The sequence below is a fragment of the Macaca mulatta genome, chromosome 14 (genome assembly GCF_049350105.2).
Source record: "Macaca mulatta isolate MMU2019108-1 chromosome 14, T2T-MMU8v2.0, whole genome shotgun sequence".
In the NCBI taxonomy this organism is placed as follows: Eukaryota; Metazoa; Chordata; class Mammalia; order Primates; family Cercopithecidae; genus Macaca; species Macaca mulatta.
Window position 1 is genome coordinate 13,203,469 of NC_133419.1, and position 24,417 is coordinate 13,227,885.

Sequence of the window (24,417 nt, forward strand, 5' to 3'; positions counted from 1 at the left end):
CTTGATAGCTAAGAGGCGGGTCCTGGTGAGGTTGCAGAGAGAAAGGAATGCTTATACGCTCTTGGTGGGGGTGTAAATTGGTTCAACCATTGTGGGAGGCAGCGTGGTGATTCCTCAAAGAGCTGAAAACAGAACTACCATTTGATTCAGCCATCGCATTACTGGATATATATCCAAAGGAATATAAATTGTTCTATCATAAAGACACTGAACATGTGTGCATATGTTCAGCGCAGCACGATTCACAATAGCCAAGACATGGAATCAAATGCCCATCAATGGTAGACTCAATAAAGAAAATGTGGTACATGCCAGATGCGGTGGCTCACGCCTGTAATCCCAGCACTTTGTGAGGCTGAGGCGGGCGGATCACGAGGTCAGGAGATCGAGATCATCCTGGCTAACACGGTGAAACCCCATATCTACTAAAAATACAAAAATTTGCCGGGTGTGGTGGCACTCACTTGTAGTCCCAGTTACTCGGAGGCTGAGGCAGGAGAATCGCTTGAACTCAGGAGGCAGAGGTGGCAGTGAGCCAAGATCGTACCATTGCACTCCAGCCTGGGCAACAGAGCAAGACTCTGTCTCAAAAAAGAAAAAAAAAAGAAGAAGAAAATGTGGTACACATACACCATGGAATACTATGCAGCCATAAAAAAGAATGAGATCATGTCCCTTGCAAGAACATGGATGGAGCTGGAGGCCATTATCCTTAGCAAACAAATGCAGGTACAGAAACAAATACCACATGTTCCCACTTACACATGTACTCACATATAACTGAAGGCTAAATGATGAGAACACATGGACACACAGAGGGGAACAGTGCACACTGGGGCCTTTTGAAGGGTGGAGGGTAAGAGGAGGGAGAAGGGTGGAAATAATAACTATTGGGTGCTAGGCTTAGTATCTGCATGATGAAATAATCTGTACAACAATCCCTCTTGACATGCGTTTACCTGTGTAACAAACCTGCATAAGTAACCCTGAACCTAAAATAAAAGTTTAAACAAAAAAAGTCGGTTCTAATGGTGCCCCAACCACTTTCTTAGCTGTGACTCAGACGCGTTATCTATTCTGAGCCTCAGGTTTCCTGTTTGTAAACGGGGGTGATAATGCTTTCCTTGCCTGCATGGTGGACAGGAAGACACACAGAGATAAGTCATGGGCACCAGATGTAGTAATGATTTAATGCTTGGCAATAATTCACTTCTAATGTGATTAGAGCTCAGCTGGGAAAGCTTGGTGGGGCGGGTTGGGGGTCTCCCTGGGAGCACAGTGGGAAGAGACACTCAACACAGCATCGAGGGTGGGCGACATGGAAGCGTTTTTGGAGGAAAGGGGTCCTAAGCAGAGGTGGGAGGACGCGGGGAGGACAGGGATGGTGCGATGGGGATCTGGGGAGAGCAGGGCTGAAGTAGGGAGGAAGCAGGTCACATAAAGGTCCGGGACAGGGACTCCAGGCAGGCTGGGGGTGCTGTCGAGGGAAGGACTAGGAGGGGAGGGAGAGGAGCCAGGCAGGAGCGGGGAGAGGGATGGATTTTTCCTGAGGAACAATGTGGAAGTTTTAAACTTTTAATTTTGAAATTATTTCAGATTTGCAGAATTTCCATATAGCCTCCTCCAGATTCCTCAAATGTTCACTGTTCACTTTTTACATTTGCTGTAGCTCCCGCTTTCTCTCTGTGCATGTGTGCAGACACACACACACGCATATACACGCGCTTTCTTCCATACCGTTCAAGAGTCGGTGCGGAAATGACAGATTCCCCTTTACCTCTAATTACTTCAGTATACATTTCCTAAAAAAACCAAATCACCCCCATAGTCAAATGATCAAAATCAGGAAACCAACATTGGTATAAACACAACGATCTAATCTGCAGACATTATTGTAAGAATTAAAGAGGAAAGAAACATGAAAGGGCGATTCCACAGGCAACAGGGACGGGTTTATTTTGAATAAACCTGAGAGGGGCGGCTGGCCGAGGTAGGTCAGAGCCCCGCTCTGTTACAGACTAAGAGTTTTTAAGGATTTAGGGTGGAAGAGTTGATCAGAGGCTGGGACTGCTCCTGTGTCTCTTTGCTGTGCGTATCTGGGAGGGAGAGTCGTGTGTCCGTTCCCATACATCTTTCTGCAGCTGCAGGCATATCCCCCGAGTCTGCTGCTTGCTTCCCTATCTTAGTGCACCTGAAGGGAAAGGAAGGTGCTTACTAAGGCCCACTGTTTGACTGGGGCTCACTGTGTGAGGATGAAGTTTGGCAGTTATCAAAGAGATTTTCCCTCCACCCCTCTCTGTGCCGGAGCTGTCTTATCTGTATTTTACTGTCTGCTCTTTCTGGCTGTTGTAGTTAGAAGAGAAGTGATTGCCTTGAAATGTATGAGGCTAGAAAGGGAGCAGGAGCTTGAAGTGGCAGTATTTGTCCGAGATGACGGTGCTCCTGCTCTAGCAGTTATTCAACATCTGCCGACTGTCCTAACCGTGACTTTCATGGCAAAGGAGTGCAATGGTTTTGCAAGTCTGCAGGATCCAATCCAGGCTCAGAGTCTTGCTGGCGTGCCTCTCGGCCTGCTCCCACCCGGGACCGCCCTTCTATCTTCTCTTGTTTTTCATACCCTTGACATTTTCGAGTACAGCCCGATAACTTTGCAGAATGGCCCTTGGTTTGGGTTTGTCTGGTGTTTTCTCCTGATTACATTAGATTTAGTTGATGCATCTTGGCCTTGTATTAGTCAGTTTGGCTGCTCTAACAAAATACAGACTGAGTGGCTTAAATAACAGTCAGTTTCTCACAGCTCTGGAGCCTGGATATTCTAGGTCAAAGTGGCGGCAGGTCTGGTTGCTCGTGAGGCCTCTCTCCTTGGCCTGCAGACGACTGTCTTCTCACTGAGTCCTCACGTGGTCTTTCCCCTGTGCTGCTGCATCCTTGGTGTCTCTTTGAATGGTCAAATTTCCTCTTCTTCTGCCTGGCCCGGTGGCTCATACCTGTTATCCTAGCACTTTGGGAGACTGAGGCAGGCAGATTACCTGAGGTCAGGAGTTTGAGACGAGTCTGGCCAACGTAGTGAAACCCCATCTCAACTAAAATACAAAATAATTAGCCTGGTGTGGTGGCGCACACCTGTAATCCCAGCTCCTCAGGAGGCTGAGGTGGGAGAATCGCTTGAATCTGGGAGGTGAAGGTTGCAGTGCTAGATGGTACCACTGCCCTCCAGCCTGGAAGACAGAGTGAAACTCCATCCCAAAAAACAAAAACCAACTTCCTCTTCTTCTAAGGACACCAGTCAGATTGGATTAGGGCCGCCTTAAGGGCCTCAATCTTAAATCACATCTTTAAAATATCTATCTCCAAATATAGTCGCATTCTGGGGAATGGGGGTGGGGGATTAGGGATTTAGCATATAAATTTTGGGGGGATACAATTCAGCTCGAACAAGCAGGAGGACCCCAGAAGTGATGTCATTTCCTTCTCAGTGCATCCTATCCAGAGGCACACCCCACTGGCTTGTCCTGTTACTGCTGATGTCACTTTGATAACTTGGATAAGGTGGTGTCTGCCAGGTTTGTCTACCATAAAGTAATGATGTTTCTCTTTGTAATTCATGAGTATCTTACAGGGAGATACTTTGAGACTATGTAATTAATCCTGTTCCTCTTCAAATGTTCACTGGCTAGTGTGGTGGTTGCCAAGTGGGTGGTGGTTCTCTAACTCCACCCTTCCTTCTGCATTTATTTGCTTTCTATCATAAGAGAGAACTTTTTCTAACGGGGGCTTTTAGGGGCCAGAGAGAGCATCAGCTGGAGTCTTTGAGAGGCCTAGATTTTGCCTGGTGCTCAGTGTTTATGAGCACAAGGGCCCTGGGACGTCACTTACCGGCTTTTTTCCTCTATCTGGAGAGTAAGGATGAGAATTATTACGGTGGGAATGCAATTAGATAAGACATAGAGAGGCGTTTCCCTACTGGTCATGGACCCATGGGGAGAGTGCGTCTCCCAAGGTGCTGGAAATGGGCAGGGAAAGAGAAGTCGGGCTTCCTCAGGGCCAAGGGCAGAACACCTTTGGGGAAAGGGTGCCAGACTATCTGAGAGAGACAGAGAGACAGAGAGAGAGAGCGAGAGAGAGAGAGCGCACTCTGAGTCCTCGGTTATGACTGTACGTTCTTGCAAAGACTCATGGCCACCAAGGCTCATCGGCCTGGGAGGATCCAAGCTCCTCTGCTCACCCACTGGAGACCCTGGAAAAGTCCCTTCCCTGCTCTGTGACTTGCTTTCTTCATCTATAAAATGGGGTTATAACAGGACCTAAATTGTAGGGTTGCTTTGAGGACTAAATGACAGAATCCATGTGAAGCAGGCAGAACAGGGTCTGCACATGGTCGTTGTTTGAACATGATAGCCATTACAACCATGAGTATTTTTATTGATGAGGAGAGAGGGTCAGATGGAGGGGACTTGACTTGGAATCTTGGCTTTATCCACTTGGCTTCTGTTTTTTTGGTTTTTTTTTTTTTTTTTTAGAGATGGGGTCTTGCTATATTGCCCAGGCTGGTCTCAAACTCCTGGACTTAAGCAATCTGCCCGCCTCTGCCTCCCAAAGTGCTGGGATTACAGGCATGAGCCACCACACCTGGCCACTTGGCCTCTTGGTAAACCTGTTTGTTCATTTCTTTCTCTTTTTGACCTGTGAATTTTTTTTTTAAATGGAACTTCAGTTTCCTTTTTTTTTTTTTTTTTTTTTTGAGGCAGAGTCTCGCTCTGTCGCCCAGGCTGGGGTGCAATGGCCGGATCTCAGCTCGCTGCAAGCTCCGCCTCCCGGGTTTATGCCATTCTCCTGCCTCAGCCTCCCGAGAAGCTGGGACTACAGGCGCCCGCTACCTCACCCGGCTAATTTTTTGTATTTTTTAGTAGATATGGGGTTTCACCATGTTAGCCAGGATGGTCTCGATCTCCTGACCTTGTGATCTGCCCACCTCGGCCTCCCAAAGTGCTGGGATTACAGGCGTGAGCCACCGCGCCAGGCCCAGTTTCTTAATCTGTAAAATGGAACTAAGAATACAGTCTACCTAAGTGGGGCGCCGTGAGATGTAAGCATCAGTTGCTTGCCCTGTCTCCTCTGCGAATAGAGCCCAGGGAGGGCACTGGAGGAGGATGGAGCCTCTCTTGGCTGGAGAGACAAGATCCCCTTTCAGGGGATCCACACATGCCAGGAAATCAGCAGGGAGCAGGCTGCCTCACTCTGGGGCCTGCAGAGTAACCCAAGGGCAGCGCCAGCTGTGTGTGTGTATGGATTATGCTCACTGCAGAGATGCTCCCAGAAGGCCAGTGGTAGTGCATTTAACCGAAGACAGGCAGCCCTGCTTCCCCTGAGGAACAAAGGACCTCAGACAATCTTGTCAGCTGGGAAGAGCTGGGCTCTGCTGCTGGACCACATGGCTCTGAACTCCAGCTCCTCTGCTGCCCAGCTTAGCGCCTTGGTAGAGCTGCTTAAGCTCTCTGAGCCTCAGTTTTCCCCTTGGTGAGTGACAATGACAGTGGTACCTAACTCAGAGGGTTGGCATGAATATTTGATGAGCTTATCCATGAGAAAGGCTCAGTCTTACGCTGGCACATAGTAAGTGCCCCATAAGTGTAAGCTATTACTGTTTTCTTTTCTTTTTTTTTTTTTTTTTTGAGATGGCATCTTGCTCCGTCACCCAGACTGGAGTGCAGTGGTGGGATCTCGGCTCACCGCAACCTCCACCTCCCTGGTTCAAGCGATTCTCCTGCCTCGGCCTCCCGAGTAGCTGGTATTACAGGCATGCACCATTAAACATGGCTAATTTTTGTATTTTTAGTAGAGACGGGGTTTTGCCTGTTGGCCAGGCTGGTTTCGAACTCCTGACCTCAAGTGATCTGTCTGCCTCGTCCTCCCAAAGTGCTGGGATTGCAGGCATGAGCCACCGTACCCAGCAGCTATTGTTGCTTTCAGTGTGTTGAATGGTGGCCCCCGAAAGACATGTCCACAACCTAACCCCTGGAACCTGTGAATGGGGCCTTATTTGGATAAGAGGACTTTGCAGATGTGATTGATTTAAGAATCTCAAGATGAGAGCACCCTGGATGATCCAGATGAGCCCTAAGTCCAGTGACCAGTACTCTGTGAGAGACACACGAAAAGAGGGAGGGGGAAGGCCGGGTGAAGAGGAGGTAGAGATTGCAGTGATGCAGCCGCAAGCCAAGGGACGCCTGGGGACACCAGAAGCTGGAAGGGCCAAGAAAGGCTCCTTTTCTAGAGCTTTTGGAGGAAGTGCTGACACGTGATTACGGACTCTGGCTTCCAGACTGTAAGAGAATAAGTCTCTGTTGTTTAAAACCGCCATGTTTGTGGTAGTTTGTTCTGACAGCCCTAGGAAACAAATACACCACTGTTGTTTCTGCGAAGGTTGCCTGGCACATGTGTGGGCCTGAGCCTAGGCCAGGGCTGCCTCTGCCTGCTCTGCCTTCTTGTCTTCCTTCCTACTATAAAGCTGTCAGTCCCCGAGGTTGTACCCACTGCAGGTGAAGACAGAGCCATGGAGAATTGCACCAGACCGTGGGTAAGAAAGGTTCCAGCATGGGTCCAGGCGCAGTGGCTCAGGCCTATAATTCTAGCACTTTGGGAGGCTGAGACAGGTGGATCACCTGAGGTCAGGAGTTCGAGACAAGCCAGGCTAACATGGTGAAACCCCTTCTCTACTAAAAATACAAAAATTAGCCGGGTGTGGTGGCGCATACCTGTAGTCTCAGCTACTTGGGAGGCTGAGGCAAGAGAGTCGCTTCAACCTGGGAGGTGGAGGTCGCAGTGAGCCATGATAGCACCACTGCACTCCAGCCTGTGCAACAGAGCGAGACTCAGTCTCAAAAAAAAAAAAAAAAAAAAAAAAGTAAAGGTCCCAGAATGGGTCACCATGAGGGACTGGGGTGCTTTGGGGTCTGCACATGGAAGTCAATTTTAGAGATTCATTCTGTTTAGCAAATATTTTTTGGGACCCCTCTCATGTGTCAGGCCCTCTGCTTGCCTTTGGAGGTGAGGAGATAAAATCGGAATAAGTCTCTGTCTTCAGGTGGCTCATAAGGGTGGTGAACAGTTGTGTGAACAAGAGTTACCAGGGAGGACAAGGAGGCTATGGGTCAAGTGAAGTGGAGATGTGGGAGGGAGGGACAGCATGTGTGTCTGTCTGAGAGAATCAGCAAAGTCTTCCCAGAGGAGGCAACCTCTAACCAGGGTTTTGAAGGATGAATAGGAGTTCACTGAGAGTCCAAGGGAAGAAAAGCCATTCCAGAGCAGAGCACAAACAGCATAAGCCAGGGCACAGAAACAGCCTGGTGTGCACAGGACAGGAGGGGACAGTGATGGGTGCTGGCTGATGACAGGATGCCACTAGGGAGTGGCAGCAATACGGGGGGAGGCTTGGATGGGACCGGATCACCGAGGAGCTTGTTGGCCATGGGAGGAGTCCTGTAGGTGATGGTGGCACCAGGGAACTCAACCTGGGCCTCCTCAAGGTATCATGTGGGGCCCTGCCATGCTACTCCTCTACTGGGTGTCGGTGGCTTGAGGGCCTCCGAGCAAGCGGCCGGCCGGAGGATCCCAGGGCAGGCCTCACCCTGCTTCCTGCCCTGCATCTCACTTCCTGTTTGACTGACTTCTTTAAAGTGGCCAGAAGGGAACATTAAAAACCCTCCTCCTAAGGCAGGGCTAGAGGGAGAAGAGAGCCCATCTGGGCTGGGCCTATGCCTGAGGGCTCCATTGGCCCCTTCTCCGTTCCTTTGCTCTCTTGACTGTATTTGTTAAACACTGATGCTGTAAGTATCCTCTGAGTATCTAGTGACATTGATGGTCTCAGAAAGAGGCCCTGCAGGATGAATCATGGAGGGGAAGAAGCACTCCCAACAGCACGTGCCAAGGCATGGAGGTGGGGAAAGAAAGGATGGGGTAGCTGTGGACATGAGGAAGGGGGTGCAGGGACTGGTGGTTGGTGCACTGGATCCTGCTAGGTTGGGAATCTGGACAGCTCCCATGGGCAGCAGAGACGCAGCAGAGGTCCGTGTGGCGGGAAGCGCCAGGCTCAGATTCGTCTCCTCCACGGCAGAAGGTGGTGCTGAGGCAGCGAGGGACCCGACTTCCGCTCTTACTGGCTCTGACGTTAAGTTCCAGGCCTTGGAGGAGGCTGTGCTTTAGGGACTAAGGCCTGAGCCTGAGCGTAGCTTGCATCTTTCTCCCAGTCCTGGGGGACACAGCGCATGGGATAAGGCAGGACACGGCTCTTCTTCAGAAAATTCCTCTGGGCCCTGCTTATCTGGAATACCTTTTTTGGTTTGTTTTGGTAACTCTGTGAAGCTTAGTAGCTTTTTTTGTTTACTTAGTAATAAGTTTGCTTGAGAGAGGTCTGGACGTGAGCCACTACAGTGATTACAGGACTGGAAACAAGGACTGAGAAGGGCGGAGGAGTAAGGGTTTTTTTAGCCAGAAAACAAGAACCTCAGCAGGGCTGCCAGGAGAGGTTGTGCAGAATGTTCACTGCACAAGGTACCAGTGGAGGGGGCAAGGGTGGACTGAGATCCAGAGGAAGGGCTGTGCCTTATCTCAAGCCTGATGCCCTGGTGCTGAGATGTGTCTGTGGGGTGGGGTGGTGGGGAAGGGGTGATTCTTTTTCTTAGTCCAAAGAGAAATCTGGGCTCCAACTCCCGTCCTTTGAGGGTGGGACTGTGCAGAAGGACCACCATTTAAAGTTCATCTTTTACTGGTGAAGTTACTTGCCCAAGATCACATAGCTGGGGAGTGAGTGTGCCAGATCCAGACACTGGCAGTGGCCCCAGAGTCCCTGCGCTTAACCACAGCCTGACACTCTTCGTGCGCAGACACGGCACACATGGCCTTGTCTGTGTTTCAGTGGGTTGGGCATCGGGGGTGGGTGGAAAAGAGGGCCCTTTCCCCAAGCAGAATGGAATCACCCACCTATTTTCTCTGAAGGGCCGCAGGCATTTGTCTTTGGAAATCAAGCCCTCCTGGACCTGGGGGAGAGGAAACGTTTTTATATTGCTAATGATTTGGATCACCAAGGCTCTTACTGATCTGCCATACTGGGCTCCAATGAGATGTATTATCCCTATCACAAGGGCATAGAATTTGACTCATTTTCCACTCATGATGGTAGCCTCTCAGCGAGAGTGTATTACGCATCAGGTTCTGCGTTAAGCCTAGGCCTCAATGAAAGATGCTTGTGCGGTCCATCCCATGGGAGGTGCCCTTGCCTTGATACAGGGATATTGAGTTCTTAACATGTTTTAATGAGTATCCATTAGGTGCTGAGATGCTGAGGTTGAAGGGATGGTCCTGACCCCAGGAGGCTTGGTCAGCAAATGAGAGTAAAGAGTTAGAGAACAATGAAATGTAAACTTCTCTTATCTTAGGGTTTTGAGCCTTTTTTTTTTTTTTTTTCTGTTTTTGTTTTTGTTTTTTTTTTTGTTTTGTTTAAATTTCCATTTTTTTTGAGATGGAGTTTTACTCTGTTGCCCGGGCTGGAGTGCAGCGGCGTGATCTCGGCTCACTGCAACCTCCACCTCCCGGGTTTAAGTGATTCTCATGCCTCAGCCTCCCAGGTAGCTGGGGTTACAGGTTTATGTCACCACGCCCGGCTGAGTTTTGTATTTTTAGTACAGACGGGGGATTTGCCATGTTGGCCAGGCTGGTCTTGAACTCCTGACCTCAAGTGATCCACCCTCCTCGGCCTCTCAAAATTGAGCCTGTTTTAAATAACAGCTATATGACCTTTGCCTTAGAGCCTACATTCATTTTTCCCTCAGAGGGGAAGGAAGCTGATTTTTATAAGCACTTACTGTGTGCCGTGAGCTTTGCGGAATCCACCTCATTCAACCCTTACCATAGACTGTAAGGCAGATGTCACTGCTCCCGCTCACAGATGACAACCCCAGGCTCAGCAAACAGAAATGACTGACCTCTTGGCCTGCGTTCTTCCCACTGCCTCCACTACCCCACTGTGCTTTCCTGGCCTTAGGGCCCTCGGGTCCCTAATGGACAGGCCCCCACACTGCCCGGGAAACGCAGCAGAACTGGAGGGGTTTCTTCTCTGAGGATTCTGGTGTCAGGAGATGGCAGCCCAGGCACAGTGGACAGATGGATGAGACATGCTCCTTCTCGCGCACTTATCCTACACGCTGGTCACTCTCAAAAGCACAGCCCTAGGCACACTGGGGCTCACACTCTCTTGCACACATTGATTTTTTCACGTGCACTTGCATTGCCCTCTGGGCTTCTGCAGTCTCTTTCATGAAGCAGGGGTGGGTGGAGCAGGGGCTGCCGGCACTGATGGAGACTGATGCTACTTGAACTCCCGTGACAACTCACTCTCTAGCTGTCCCCGCCTCCCCACACCCCACCCCTAAACACACATGCACTGGGGCTGACAGCTATTTCCTCTCTCAGCCTCCGTCTCCCACCTCTGTCTGCCTGCTGCCTCTTGTCTAGCTGCTGTCAGGAGCTGACTGCCTCCGGGGCTGGAATCCTGTGCTCCCTCTGTACCCAGGTAAGGAGGCAGTGGCCCAGGGGCTGAGCGGCCTAGGGCCCTCTCTGGACCCACAGGAGAAGGCAAAGTTTTACCAGGTGAGAGGGCTGTTACCAGCTAGATTGGCAGAAGGCTGAGTTTACCAAAGATTGGAGGGGGACTTGGTGCTCAGAGGAGGGAAGGACTAGCTTCTTTGAGGCATTAACTAGATGTCAGGTACCAAGAGAAACCACTCAACTGTCTGTCAATATTCACAAGCAGTCTGGGTGGGAAGATGACACCAGCAGGCTTAAAGTAACTGGCCTAAGGTCACGTAGCCAGGAAGCCGAGGAGCTGGGATTCAAACCCAGGTCTTGGACTCCCACAGCTTGCACTCTCTGGCCGCCTCTTTTTTTTTTTTTTTCACCTGCCAAAGCTGGACCTTAGCTGCTGGGCTCCTGAGAATCTTGGGAGGCTGGGGGCTGTCTCTATTGAGTCAGAAGGACTGATCTGGCGGTTCCCAAGGATGGCAGGACTGTGCTCTCTGATCATCCCCATGGGACTTGGAGAAGCAGCAGCTGGTCTGCAGGGAATGTTTCAGGGCAGACAGTGGGTGGCACTTGGCTGTCTGCTGGGAGTGAAGTCCCAGCCCCACCGCTGCTGCTGAGGAATGCGGGGCAAGTTGCTGTGCTTTTCTGACCTTCATCAGTTTCTTCTGAAAAATGGGGTCTCATAGGTCCATTGCAAGAGTAACTGCTCTGCATATTCTAAAGCCTAGGAAGTGCCCATTCTCAGGTAGCACAGGCTCCTTTTCCATCTACCTGCAGATTCCCAGCTCCAAGGGGCTCATCTGCCAGCAAAATTCTAGTTTGATAACCCAGGACCCCACCCTATAGAGGACTGTGGTCTCTAGAAGGGAGTGGGTTTTCTCATCCTGGCCAACAGTGTTTTCCCTAGAAAGATGAGTACTAAAGACCATTGCTCCCCTCTCCCACTTTCCTTCTTCCTCCTCCATCCTCTCTTCCTTGGAACAGGGGAAGAGGAAAGAGCACAGGCTGAGCATGAAACTTGCTCCTCCACATGTTTGTGCTGTCTGGGTGGCTCTGGGCCAGTTATTTAACCACTTGAGGCTCAGTTTTCTCATCTGTAAAATGGGATGGAGTACTAGCACCATTCTTCTAGAGCCAGAAAGACAGCACCTATTGAAGGACCTACCATAGTACCTGGAGTGTCACTGGTGCCCAGGACAACCCGAGTCCCTGTCCCTGGCTACTTGCCCCCTGCCTCCTGCATGGAGCCTCATGCAATTTCTTCAGCCCTCACTGACCCTGACCAGCCTCACATCAGATGGTCTTCAGGCTTTCAATGAGGATGTGAGCATGCATGTCTTATTTCTGGATGAGTGCGCGGGGGAGTAAGTGAATGAACAGGGCAGAGAGCGCTGCTGTGGCTGCTCCTGAGCGGGGAGAGATCTTTTGGCCCCATTGGGCCTGCAGAGCCCCATGTGGGAGTTCCTCCTACCCAGCTCTCCTGGCTCTTATCTTATTTCCTCTCCAACTATCAGAGGAGGGGCTGGTTCCACTGTTCACAGTCAACACATCTAACCAGCCACCACTGAGTGCGGGGAGCTGCACGGAGCAAGGTCTGGGGGTGCTGTGGGTGGGAAGGGGGAGCATCTCCATCCCCCAGGCCAGCAGGACCCTCTTGCCCTAGCTGTGGGGACTCCTTCACCCGCCAGTGCTCTGGGGATTGGAAAAAGAAGTCCTGTGGGCCTGACCTTGTTCCTATTTCTCTGTGTGATCCTAGACCGTTTGCTTCATAGTCATCACAATGACACTGATACAGCGCTTGCTGTGTGCCAGGCCATGTTCTAAATGCTTTTATGTAGTAACTCATTTAATGCTCCCAATAACTCTATGAGCTAGGTGCTGTTATGACTGACATCCAAGTTTTAGATTCAGAAAAAGGCTCAGGAAGGTTAAATGACTTGCCCAGGCACAGCAATGCTGGGATGTTACTCCCCCCGCCCCCACCGCCCAATATATTCATGGGTCACATTGGCATCTCCTGGGGACGGTCCCACCCCAGGCCTCTCTCTTGGTTCCCCCGTGGCCCCTGCACTGCCAACCTAGGCACCTCCTTCCCTCCACTGCAGAACCCCACGATGTCCGCCAACGCCACGCTGAAGCCGCTCTGCCCCATCCTAGAGGAGATGAGCCATCTCCGGAGCCACAGCAACACCAGCATCCGCTACATCGACCACGCGACCGTGCTGCTGCACGGGCTGGCCTCGCTGCTGGGCCTGGTGGAGAACGGAGTCATCCTCTTCGTGGTGGGCTGCCGCATGCGCCAGACCGTGGTCACCACCTGGGTGCTACACCTGGCACTGTCTGACCTGTTGGCCTCTGCTTCCCTGCCCTTCTTCACCTACTTCTTGGCCGTGGGCCACTCGTGGGAGCTGGGCACCACCTTCTGCAAACTGCATTCCTCCATCTTCTTTCTCAACATGTTTGCCAGCGGCTTCCTGCTCAGCGCCATCAGCCTGGACCGCTGCCTGCAGGTGGTGTGGCCGGTGTGGGCGCAGAACCACCGCACCGTGGCCGCAGCGCACAAAGTCTGCCTGGTGCTCTGGGCACTAGCGGTGCTCAACACGGTGCCCTATTTCGTGTTCCGGGACACCATCTCACGGCTGGACGGGCGCATCATGTGCTACTACAACGTGCTGCTCCTGAACCCGGGGCCTGACCGTGACGCCACGTGCAACTCGCGCCAGGCGGCCCTGGCAGTCAGCAAGTTCCTGCTGGCCTTCCTGGTGCCGCTGGCGATCATCGCCTCGAGCCATGCGGCCGTGAGCCTGCGACTGCAGCACCGCGGACGCCGGCGGCCCGGCCGCTTTGTGCGCCTGGTGGCGGCCGTCGTGGCGGCCTTCGCACTCTGCTGGGGGCCCTACCACGTGTTCAGCCTGCTGGAGGCGCGGGCGCACGCCAACCGCGGGTTGCGGCCGCTTGTGTGGCGCGGGCTGCCCTTCGTCACCAGCCTGGCCTTCTTCAACAGCGTGGCCAACCCGGTGCTCTACGTGCTCACCTGCCCCGACATGCTGCGCAAGCTGCGGCGCTCGCTGCGCACGGTGCTGGAGAGCGTGCTGGTGGACGACAGCGAGCTGGGTGGCGCGGGAAGCAGCCGCCGCCGCCGCCGCACCCCCTCCACGGCCCGCTCGGCCTCCTCCTTAGCTCTCAGCAGCCACCCCGAGGAACGGCGGGGCCCCGCGCGCCTCTTCCGCTGGCTGCTGGGCGGCTGCGCAGCGTCCCCGCAGAGGGGCCCCCTGAACCGGGCGCTGAGCAGCACCTCGAGTTAGAACCCGGCCCGGGTAGGGCAGCGCTCACACGCGAAAGCATCACCAGGGCACTGCGGTTCAACTTGATATCCGGACTCCAGCCGTAGTGATCAAAGTCGGAGGGGGCGGGACCCAGGCATATGCATTTTAAAGCGCCCCGGGAGACTCTGAATCTTTTTCAGAAACAGTGAGTTAAAGCAGTGCTTCTCAAACTTTGATGAGCCTGTGAAAAACCTCGGGGGTCTTGTTAAGTGCAGGCTGATTCAGGAGGCCGGGGCCGGGTGCTGAGAGTCTGCATTTAACAAGCTCCCAGGCCGCGAAGCCAGTGCGGCAGGTTCACAGAGGAGGCCTGGAGTAACACAAAGTGAAACTCGTAATAGACTTCCCACACTAGGGCTGTGGAGTCGGAAGGGCACACGGGCGTCTCCCTGGAGCTCAGTTTTACCAGATGATGGGAGAGGGAGTCTTATGTTAAACCAGCTATGCATTTTTGGAGAAGAGAGAGGCAAGGTTTGAGAAGCACTGTTCCAGTCGGCCCTCTTTATTTAGCCAGTGCTTACTGCCCTAGACGCTTTATCCCACAATCTTAAGGAGCAGCTTCTATTAGCCAGTCTTTACAGCTGAGCACATTCTGGCTCAGGGAGGTTAAGTGACGTGCCCAGTTTCAGGACTAAGGACCACAGGGGTCTGCACTGTAACCCTAGGCATCACATGCTCAATGACTCTGGTGAGCGAGGACATTCTCTGACTTACTGGAGGGACCTAAGATGCTACCCTGCGACCCAGCACTGCCCAAAGTGCTTCCAAGGCAGAAGCAGCAGGGGATGGCGTGGTCAAGCACTCGGGAAACCTGGGGCTAATCAAATCCAACCGGGGAAATGACTAAGTCTTCGGTCTTTAGAATTTGAATGGGCACAGCAACTCCGAGACTACAGCACGTGTCATTTCTTAGCTGAGCTGACCAGCCTCCCTGCAGGCCTGGTATTCTGTGGGATACCACTGGGTATCCTCTGGGCACTGGTAATCCCAAGATCTGTGCAGCCCCCGCCTCCAGGCTGCATGGGGCTGGGCAGCTACCATTTCCCATTTGTGGGTAGAAGGGGTAACTTGCATTTCTGACCTACCACTTCCACTGCACCGCGTCTCATTCCTCCATCTGCCATGGACTTGGGGTCAGAGACTGCTGGGTGTGAGCTCTGCGGCCCAGGGACTGAAAAACTGGCGCCAGTGAATTCTGCTTGGTGGATGAAACGTCAGTGGAAGAAGCAGATGAGAAACTCTTGAGATCTTGGTCCTGTATTTTTTTCTGCCACCAAAGCCAGGGTCACTGAAGGCCTGGCCCACAGCAGGCGTTGAGCAAAGGGAACAGTGAGGTGCCCAGCTAGCTGTATTGACACCCTGTATTGACACCTCACCCCTGCTCCCTCCTATCCCTTCCCCCTTTACTCATAGCACTTCCCCCATTGGACACGTGGTGCATTTTGTTTGTTTATTATGTTTCCTCTCCATTAGAATGAAAGCTTCTCGAGGGCAGGGACTTTGGTCTATTGTCTGTATTTGCTGGTGCCTAGGATTGTGCCTGTATGCAATAGGCACTCAATAAACATTTTTGCTGTAGACTGGACAGGCATGAGTTAGTCAGATTCTCTGGGGCTTCTGCAGAGTCTGGTTTGGAAAAGGAGGTACTGGGGAAAAACTCTGCTCCCCGCAACCTCACCATTTTAATCTTTCAGTGTTGAAAAGTGGAGAGGAGCCAGATTCAGTTTGCTGGGGACAGAGCCAGTGGGGTGTGGAGGTGCTCAGAGCAGTCTTTGGGAAGGTGTGGGGGGAAGCTGGGTTCCCAACTGCCAGCCTCCAGGCCTGGGATGGACCTAGCATGCTGAGAAAGGGCATACACCGCTGGGGAAGTCACCTGCCAGCCACCAACTCACTGAGGAACCAGAAGAATTGCTGTTCTTGGTTTGAAGGCACTTGGAGGAGAGGAAGGAGGGATGGGGGCTGAATCTCTTCCCGCCCCCATCTCTGCCAGGTCCCAGGTCCCTCTGGGCTTCTGTCCCACACAGACCTGCCTGGAAGCCTTCAAAGGCCGAGGAGCCCCGGTCGAGGTGGGGTCCCTGTTCTGCAGCCATGGGGTTGGAGTGCTGGCTCCAGCAGAGGCATCTGAGCAGCAGCCTGAGGTGCTGTGTCTGACATGATTGTTGGCCATGGAAGGCCTCGGGCTGTCCTGAGCTCAGATCTTGGCTGCTGGCCGCTGGGGCGGCTGCTTTTGCAGCAGGGCCAGGGTGTCCCGCTTCTCAATGGAGCGCAGCTGCTGCTTCTTTGCCCGCTTGAGCTTGGCAGGGTTTCGGATCTGGGGATGGTATGAGGGGAGGGCATTAGTGTGGCTGCAGCCTTGGTCCAAATTCCCAAGGGAGAGGAAGCTGCCCCACAGGGGCCTGAGATCACAGCATGACAGTGGGGGCACATGAGGCAGGGGTCGAGGCCCTGGTTTGCACCCCCAAGCGGGGCAGAAAGGCAAGGGGGGAAAACGAGGCACTCACCACTTGGACGACTTCTGCCTTCCGCTCATTCTCCAGGCGGCGTTTCAGGTTCTCGGCCTTGCGCTGTTTCTTCTCCTGGGACATGCAGAAGGGGATTTGAGTCGGGGAGCGGAGGCGGCCCTGGTCTCCCAGACCCCAGAAGAGTGCGAGCCGGCAGAATTCCCACAAGGGGAAAGGCCCTCTAAACCAGGCTCCAGGTTGGTGATGTGTGGGTGGAGGGCCAGCAGGAGCAATCCTGTGCCACGGTCTAGTGCCAGGGGCCAGTGCCAGGGGCCCACTGTGGTGCAAGCTCCTGACAGCACGTTGGGAGGTGGGTACGGGACAGGCAACTGAGAACAGGGGCTGAGACATGGGGGGTGCCCACCTAGAGATTCACGCACATGCAGACAGTGGTCCCTTGGGCCACCCTCATCAACTGCCAAGGGAGAAAGGGGTGCTGGCCCTTCCCCCATTCCCACCCTCTTGGACGGTCCCCCCCTCTTCCCCTGGAGTCCCGCTGCAGCAGAATGCCAGGTAGGGGTGAGGGCTGGGTCCCTGAGATTTTCGCAGGTGTGGGGCTGGGGAGGGGCTGTACTGCACAGAAAAGGCTCTGGAGCTATCTGGGCTGGGTTCGAATCTTGATCCTGTTATTTCCTAAACAGATGACCTTAGCAAAGTCTGTGCCTCAGCTTCTCCATCTTTAAAGTGACAGTGACCACAGTATCTACCTTGTAAGATAGTTTTGAGAAATCATTGAGGGAATGCACATGCAGGGCTTGGAGCAGCCCCTAGCTCCTTGGGCACACTGAGACTCTCGATGGAGTCTGTCTTGGGAGGGGAAGCCCAGTGCTCTCTGGCCGTGCTGACTGTGTCCCTCGGCAAGGCCAGGGTGGGGACGTCGGCTCCAAGGCTGCTGCATGGTTAGGTGTCTCTGCTGGCTTTGGTGACTTGGGGTAGCAGGGGTGGCCTAGGCCCTGGGGGAGGAAGGAGAAGTGAGCCATGGCCTCTTGTGGTCAAGGCAGGCCTGGGCTGGGCAGGAGTACCTTTGCAGAGGACCGTGAGAAGTGAGACGGCAGCTCTCTCTTGCCCAAGAGGGAGCCAGGGCCACACAGGAAAAGAGATAAGGCCTCAGTATACAGTGGCAGACACACCGTTCCTCGGATGTCAGCTGTAAGCTGAGCTGGGGTGACTTAAAGCAGGGGACAGAGACTGAGTGACTGGCCCACCGCTTTCCTCAGTGGCCAGGCTGGGAGCACGGGCTAGGGATGAGTTGTCTGAATCCCGTTCAGCACTCCTCCTACACCCCTGGGGTCATTAGAGGAGTGGAGGAAGAACCTCCCACTGATGTCTCTGCCCTGGGGGGCAGGTGCTGACCAATGCCACCCCGCTTTCTCTGCATGCTGCCTGCTAAGCATGGCCTCTTCCCCCCACCCCCACCCCCACCCCCACCCCCGCCCCCCCTGCCCCCACCCTCCACCCCCACCCCCGCCCCCACCCTCACCCCCACCCCCCGCTGAAAAGTTCCTGGGAGATGTGGGTGAGGCTGTGACCCTTTACAGGGGCTTCCTGGCTCCGGGATGGGTGACAGGGGACAGAAGTGGAGGAGAGGTGTGGGGGCTGCTGCTTGGAGAATGACAGCAGCCATACCGGGGACATGGATTTCCAATCTGCAAGCCCTTCCCAAGTGAGTAGGTTCCAGCAAAGGGCCCTCGACCCCATCTCACTGATGGCCCTACCCCCCAGGGCTTCCTCCTGGGCCTCTCCCCATGGCCTGCTGCTGGTCCTCCCCCTCTGTCCCTGTCCCTGAGGCTCTCTCAGCAGCCCAGGCTAAACTGGATGGTCCCCTGGGCCTCCCTGCCCTGTGGTCCCAGACTGCACTTCTGCTTCTGGCCAGGTGCCCTTCCTCCCTGGGGCCTTCAGATTCAAGAACGTTTCTTAACCAAGTCGGCCTCCCCCAGGCACCCGTGGAAGCTCCCGCCTCAGGTTGTACCAGCAGACACCAGCTCAGCCTGGCTGGGCCCTCACCTGGCGGCGCCTCTCCTTCTCCTCCTCCAGGTGACGGGCAAAGTCCTTGGCCAGCTTCCTCTCCTGCCGTTCCTTCATCTTCCGCTGCCACGACGTGCGCAGGGGCTTGTCCTGAAGCATCTGGGAGAATCTGAAAGGGGGAGAGTGGGTGCGTACAGGGTCTGTGGGGCGAGCGCCACCCATGCCCTGTCTCTTCTCAGCCGTAGGCTCTGGACCTTCTTCCCCAGAGGCCAGGCAGAACCACCTCCTTGATGGCCCGACAGGCAGCCCTCCAGGTCTGCAGAAACTTGGGGTGGGAGGGAACCCGGATTGTGCTGGCTGCCATTTCTCAAGCCTTGGCTACATGCCTCTGAGGTGGGTACTCCTGTCTTCTCCACTTACGGAAGAGCAGGCCAAGGTGCGGAGAGGTTAAATAGCTGACTAAAGATACCTTGTTCCTAAGTGGCAGTCGGGACTCGAACCCCGTCAGCGACTGCAGAGTCCAGGCTACGTGCCCCCTGCTGTAAAGTTCTGCTGCTTCCGCCAAGCGCATTTGGCCCGGATGTGAATGCCTCTGGAGGTGGGGCGCTCACCCCCTATGGAGGCGGCCCATTCCAGTTGAGAGCAATGTGAGTGGTTAGAGTTCTGGGTAATGATTCAGAATCTTCCCCGCCAAGACTGGATGCGGTGGCTCATGCTTGTAATCCCAGCACTTTGGGAGGCCAAGGTGGGCGGATCACATGAGTCCAGGAGTTGGAGACCAGCCTGGCCAACATGGCAAAACCTACCAAGCCTACTAAAACCTACTAAAGTTTCTACTAAAGATACAAAAATTAGCTGGATGTGATGGTGTACGCCTGTAATCCCAGCTACTTGGGAGGCTGAGGCACAACAATTGCTTGAGCCTGGGAGGTGGAGCTTGCAGTGAGCAGAGCGCGCGCCACTGCACTCCAGCTTGGGTGACAGAGCAAGACTCTGTCTCAAAAAAAAAAAAAAAGAAAAGAAAAAAGAAAAAGGAAAACAAGAATCTCTTCCCCCAGTTGGAGACGGAGTGTGCATCAGGGCTCTCAGGGAAATCTGAAAAGAGTGACGATGATTTTAGAGTTACAGGAGAACTGAGCTCATCTCCATAAGAATGCATACTATAAGGATTTATGAATGGGATGATATATCTAGGATGTACTTTAAAATATTTCAGGGAAAAAAAATGCCAAGGATCGGCCGGGCGTGGTGGCTCAAGCCTGTAATCCCAGCACTTTGGGAGGCTGAGGCGGGAGGATCACCTAAGGTCAGGAGTTCGAGACCAGTTTGACCAACATGGAGAAACCCTGTCTCTACTAAAAATACAAAATTAGCTGGACATGGTGGCGCATGCCTGTAATCCCAGCTACTCAGGAGGCTGAGGCAGGAGAATCGCTTGAACCCGGGAGGCGGAGGTTGCGGTGAGCCGAGATCGCCCACTGCACTCCAGCCTGGGCAACAAGAATGAAACCCCGTCTCAAAAAAAAAAAAAAAAAAAAAAAAGAGCCGAGGATCAAAGATGAAACTAGACTAGTAAAATGCTGAACTGTGTTGATGCTGATAATGGGGACTTGAGAGCTTTGCTCTCTCTTTGTATGCTTGAAAATTTCCATTCAAAAAAAGTAAAAACGAAATGCAAAGAAGTGTCTGGTGGCCTCCGCATACTGAAGTTAGGCCTTTCTCTTTTAGATTCAAGGCCCATTTTGGTGTCCCTCGGACGACTTCTGGCCCCAGCTCCCTGATTTCCTTCTCCCCTTCTCAAAGTCCTGCCACCAGCTCCCTGATTTCCTTCTCCCTTTCCCAGGGCCCTGCCACTGAAGGCCTGGCCTCCTAAGCACTAAGAATGGGGTGCCACATGGACCTCCCCCATAACTGTAAAGCTGGGCTTCCCAAGCTGGGGTACAAGAACCCTGAAGGGACAAGGTGGTGGGAGCCTAGAGACACACAGAACCACAGGACACAGCGCTGCATCTCTGTAGAGCAGGGCTGTCAAACAACTTTCTGTGATGGTGCAAACATTCCACATTGACACCGTCTAATAAGGTAGCCACTAGTCATGGGTGGCTGCTGAGCGCTAGAAATGTGGTTGGTGTTGATAGAGAAACTGAATCGTACATTTTATTTAATTTTAATTAATTTAAATTTACATAGCCACATGTGGCTGGCAGCTAAGGTACTGAGGCAGGGCAGTTCCAGACCATCGGTTCTACCTGTGTACTGAAGGAACTCAGGCCTGGGTTCCAAGTCCAACCACTTACCACCTGGGTGACCTTGAGCAAGGTAGCCTCTCTGAGTCTCAGCATCCTCTCCAGTGGAGATGAGAATCATTCCTAACCCAAAGGGTGGTAGGAGATTTAAACCTATTATGGAGCACATAATAGGTGCTCCATAAACGCTACTCCTCAGAGAAGTCAGACAGCTTGCCCGAGGGGCACTACGGAGAAGGTGGCGTTTGGCATGAGCATGAAGGCAGGGCTGCAGCCAGGTCTCCCTCAGCACACATGCTTTCCCAGCTGTGGCTGTCTTCCTCCCTGCAGCAGGAGCTGCTTCCCATCCATCTCCCGGTTCACTCACCACCCACTGAAGCTGCTCCCTCAAAGATCCTAAACATTCATTTAGTGGCCCTACGGGGCCCCTCTCCACAGACCTGCCTGCAGCTTCTGAAGCTGTTTTAGTTCTCTTGCAACAGCCTCCTTGTGGGTTTCCCTGCCTTCACCCCTGCCGGCCTATGTCTGTGTCCAGTAGCCAGGCTGATCTCACAAGTCAGGTCATTTCATTCCTTTGCTTGACACCCTTCCATGGCTCCCAAGCTCACTCAGGAAAGCTGGAGTCCCTGCAGGGGTCACCAGGCCCTGCTGTCTCTCTGACCTCATCTCCTACTGTTTCCCCTTCTCCCCCTCATTCCAGCAGCAAGACCTCTGGAATACTTCTCAAGCGGGAGCTTGCTCCAGCCCCAATGCCTCTGAACTTCCCTTTCCTCTTGCCTGGATACTGTTTCCCCAGATCTCTGCCTGGCTTCCTCTGCTCAGGCCTCTTCATCTGCGAGGCCATCTCTGACCACTGTGACAATACCCAGCCCTCCCTGTTATTCTCTGGTCCCTATCCTGGTTTATTTTTCTTGAAAGTCTTTATTCCAGACATATCATGTGTGTACTTGTTCTTGATCCGTTTCCCACAATTACAACGTTTGCTTCAGGAGAGCAGAGGCTTTTTGTTCACAGCCATGTTTACCCCAGAGCTGAGCAACTGGTTGATGAATGAACGAACTACCTTCTGTCCTCATTCATCCACTTGTTCAGCTTAGTGCCTGCCCGGCTTTGGGCTCTGGGGGATCTAGTCATGAGAGGTAAGTCCCCACTCTCACACTCTCATGGAGCCTCTGGTTTAAAGGATAACAGGCAGTCAATAAGAATCACGGAAATAAATAAGCATTTGTGCAAACAGAGGTGTTACAAAAGAGAAGGACAGCACACGATGAGAACATAAAGCACGGGGACTTAACCCTCGCTGGATAAGCCAGAGAGGCTTTTCAGAGAAGGTGACATTTGAGCTGAGCCCTGAAACATGAGTGGGGGACTGGCCAAGGGAAGAGCCTTTCAAACAGTGGGAACAGCACGTGTGAAGGCGCTGAGGAAGGAGGCAGCATCACACACGGGGGAAACATGGAGGGGACGTCAGTGTGGAAGCTCTAGTGATGGAGGGGAGAGGAGGGTGGGCCTGCCGGCCTCATTAAGGAGGCTGGAGTGCGTGCTCTGAGTGGGCAACAGCGAGTCAGGAAGGGTCTGCAGTTGGGCAGGGAGCTGAGACCACAAACCCTCTCTCCAGACTTCTTGGTCAAGTGATCTGTGGCCTCCTACTCTGCTCCAGCTGCTGATTCTGTGTCTTGTGCGGGCCCCTCCCTTCTCCTCACCTGTGCATGGGCCCCCTTGAGCTCAGCAAGCCCATCTCACCTGCAGCATGAGTACCAGGACCCAAGCTTCACTCGCTCAACTTGCTCATCACCCTCTTCCCACCTGGACCAGCCTCCTCCAGTTCCACATGGCCATCAATGGCCCGGCCATTCTCCTGTGACCCGCTGGGACAGGGCAGAGGGGTAGTGCCATCATCCACTTCTCCAACAGCTACAGTCACTCTAGCTTCAAAGTCTCTCTCATGGGAGACTTGCAATAAATTACTCTGTAAGCCTCAGTTTCTTCTGTTGAATCAGGGGTGGGGGGATAATACCCACAGCCTAGGGTTTTAAGGGTACAAGAAAAGGGCCTAGCACGAAGCCTGGCACAGAGTCAGCTTCTTCCCTAAAAACACCCCCCTTCCTCATGGCCCCTCACAGGCATGCATCCCGGACTCTCCCCTGTGGCTCCCATTAGCTTGAATTGGAACTGAACCCCACACCTCTCCTTCACGGCGGCCTAAACTCTTCCTTCTTCAGACGAGCCACTTCGTTCCTTCCTTAAATAAGCATTCATTGAGCATTTACTATGCTCTTGGCCCAGAAAGACAAGAAAGATCTCGTGCCTGCCCCTTAAGAAGGTTGCAATCCAATTCAAGGTGGATCTACAGGGATTGGGTAAAGGAGTTTTGCACACAGCCTTCGGAATCAGATCTGTGCTCAGATCCTGTGCCTACCACTCATTTAGCCTCGGTTTCCTCACACAAAAAACAGGAATACCACCACCTGCTTCACAGAGCTGATGTGCAGATTAAGTGTGATGATACGTGCTGTTCCATGTTTGAAAGGCTGTATATAATCAGTGCTCAGTAATACTTTTCATCTTAAAGGCAAATAACTGTAACAGACTATATTGGATGAAGACTTCACTGCTTTGATCAAGTAATGGCTGGTTTACTTGCTTCTGCCTCACTCACTAGAGAGGGCAGACAATGGTAAATGTCTGTTGAACGAATACACAACTGAGGTGCTACAGGAGAGGCCCATAGGGACCCCGAAGAGGAAAGGCATCAGAGAAATTGATCTTTGAGGGCCTGGTCACCCCCCTCCGGGATCCCAGGTCATTTTACCACATTCTGATTGTAATTACCTGTTTGCTGACACCCTCACTAACGTGAGCTCTCTCTAACCCTGGGGCTATTCTCCAGGCTGCAGCAGGGCAAAGGCGGGGTCCCAACACCATAGAGAACGCCACCCCTGTCCAAGCTGTCCCTTACTTCACCTTTTCTTGGAGCGGTCCTTCCAAACTCGCCCCGATTTGGGCTTCCCCTTCGGGATTACAGGAAGCTCCTCTTTGTTCAACTTCTTGGACGCTGGGGCCTGGGATGAAGAACCTTTTCGCTTCTTTGCCCCGAGGCCGCCTGTCACCGTCTCCCCAGCTGGAGGTGGCTTGCTCGGCTCATGCTGACCCCGCGGGGAGCCAGGTGCCTTGGGTGTCAGCTCCAGTAGTGGCTGAGAGGGCTCCGGACCGGGAGCTTGCTGACCGGGGTAAGGCTCTGGTGATCCTGGGCCCGGCGGTAGCTGATGCTGGGGGGCCCCCGGGGTCAGCTCCTCCTTACTCTGGGCCAACTCCGAGGCCAGTACTCCCTGGTCCTGAGAACACTTTGATGCCTCCTCATTTGACTTCGGCTGACATCGTGGGGATTCAGGACGGGACTCCGGCTGTCTTTGAGGCGACTCCAGGTGTAGGTCTTGCTGACGCTGGGGGGACCCTGGGCCTGGCTCTGGCTGCACTTGGGGGGACTCCAAGCCTGCACCCTGTTGCAGACGGGGTGATCCTGGGCTTGTCTCCGGCGGTCTTTCCGGGGACCCCAGGCCAGCTTGCTGCACACTAGGAGGAGACCCAGGCTCCCTCGTTTCTTCTGGGTTCGACTGCAACTCCACAAGGGCCCGTCTCACCCGCGAAACTGAGGTGAGGCTCTCGGGGGATTCGGGCCTTAGGCCTCCCAGCCGTCGGCTGCGCCTTAGCGGTGTATCCATGCCTCAGCGGGTAAGTTTCCACACCCCTGCACACGTGCAGACCCCGCCGACAACCGGCGCCTTCCTATGACGTCATGAGTCGCCA

At 53.4% G+C, this 24,417-nt stretch overlaps 2 protein-coding genes across 6 annotated transcripts; one reads left to right on the forward strand and one right to left on the reverse strand.

The window, feature by feature from the left end:
* Positions 1 to 10,485: 10,485 nt before the first annotated feature.
* On the forward strand, positions 10,486 to 15,483 carry PTGDR2 (prostaglandin D2 receptor 2). The gene is made up of 2 exons (XM_001084746.5): positions 10,486 to 10,567; positions 12,681 to 15,483. Exon 2 carries the CDS (start codon positions 12,690 to 12,692, stop codon positions 13,878 to 13,880), a length of 1,191 nt encoding a protein of 396 aa, XP_001084746.3. The 5' UTR covers positions 10,486 to 10,567; positions 12,681 to 12,689; the 3' UTR covers positions 13,881 to 15,483.
* CCDC86 (coiled-coil domain containing 86) lies at positions 15,335 to 24,405 on the reverse strand. 5 transcript variants are annotated; one of them, XR_013403169.1, is made up of 4 exons: positions 23,575 to 24,405; positions 18,237 to 18,533; positions 16,400 to 17,733; positions 15,335 to 16,209 (listed from the first exon to the last, which is right to left on the reverse strand). XR_013403169.1 is itself a non-coding variant. In NM_001265928.1 (4 exon segments), coding segments are annotated over 4 exon segments (1,083 nt in total). In that variant the 5' UTR covers positions 24,333 to 24,393; the 3' UTR covers positions 15,967 to 16,089.
* Positions 24,406 to 24,417: the final 12 nt, after the last annotated feature.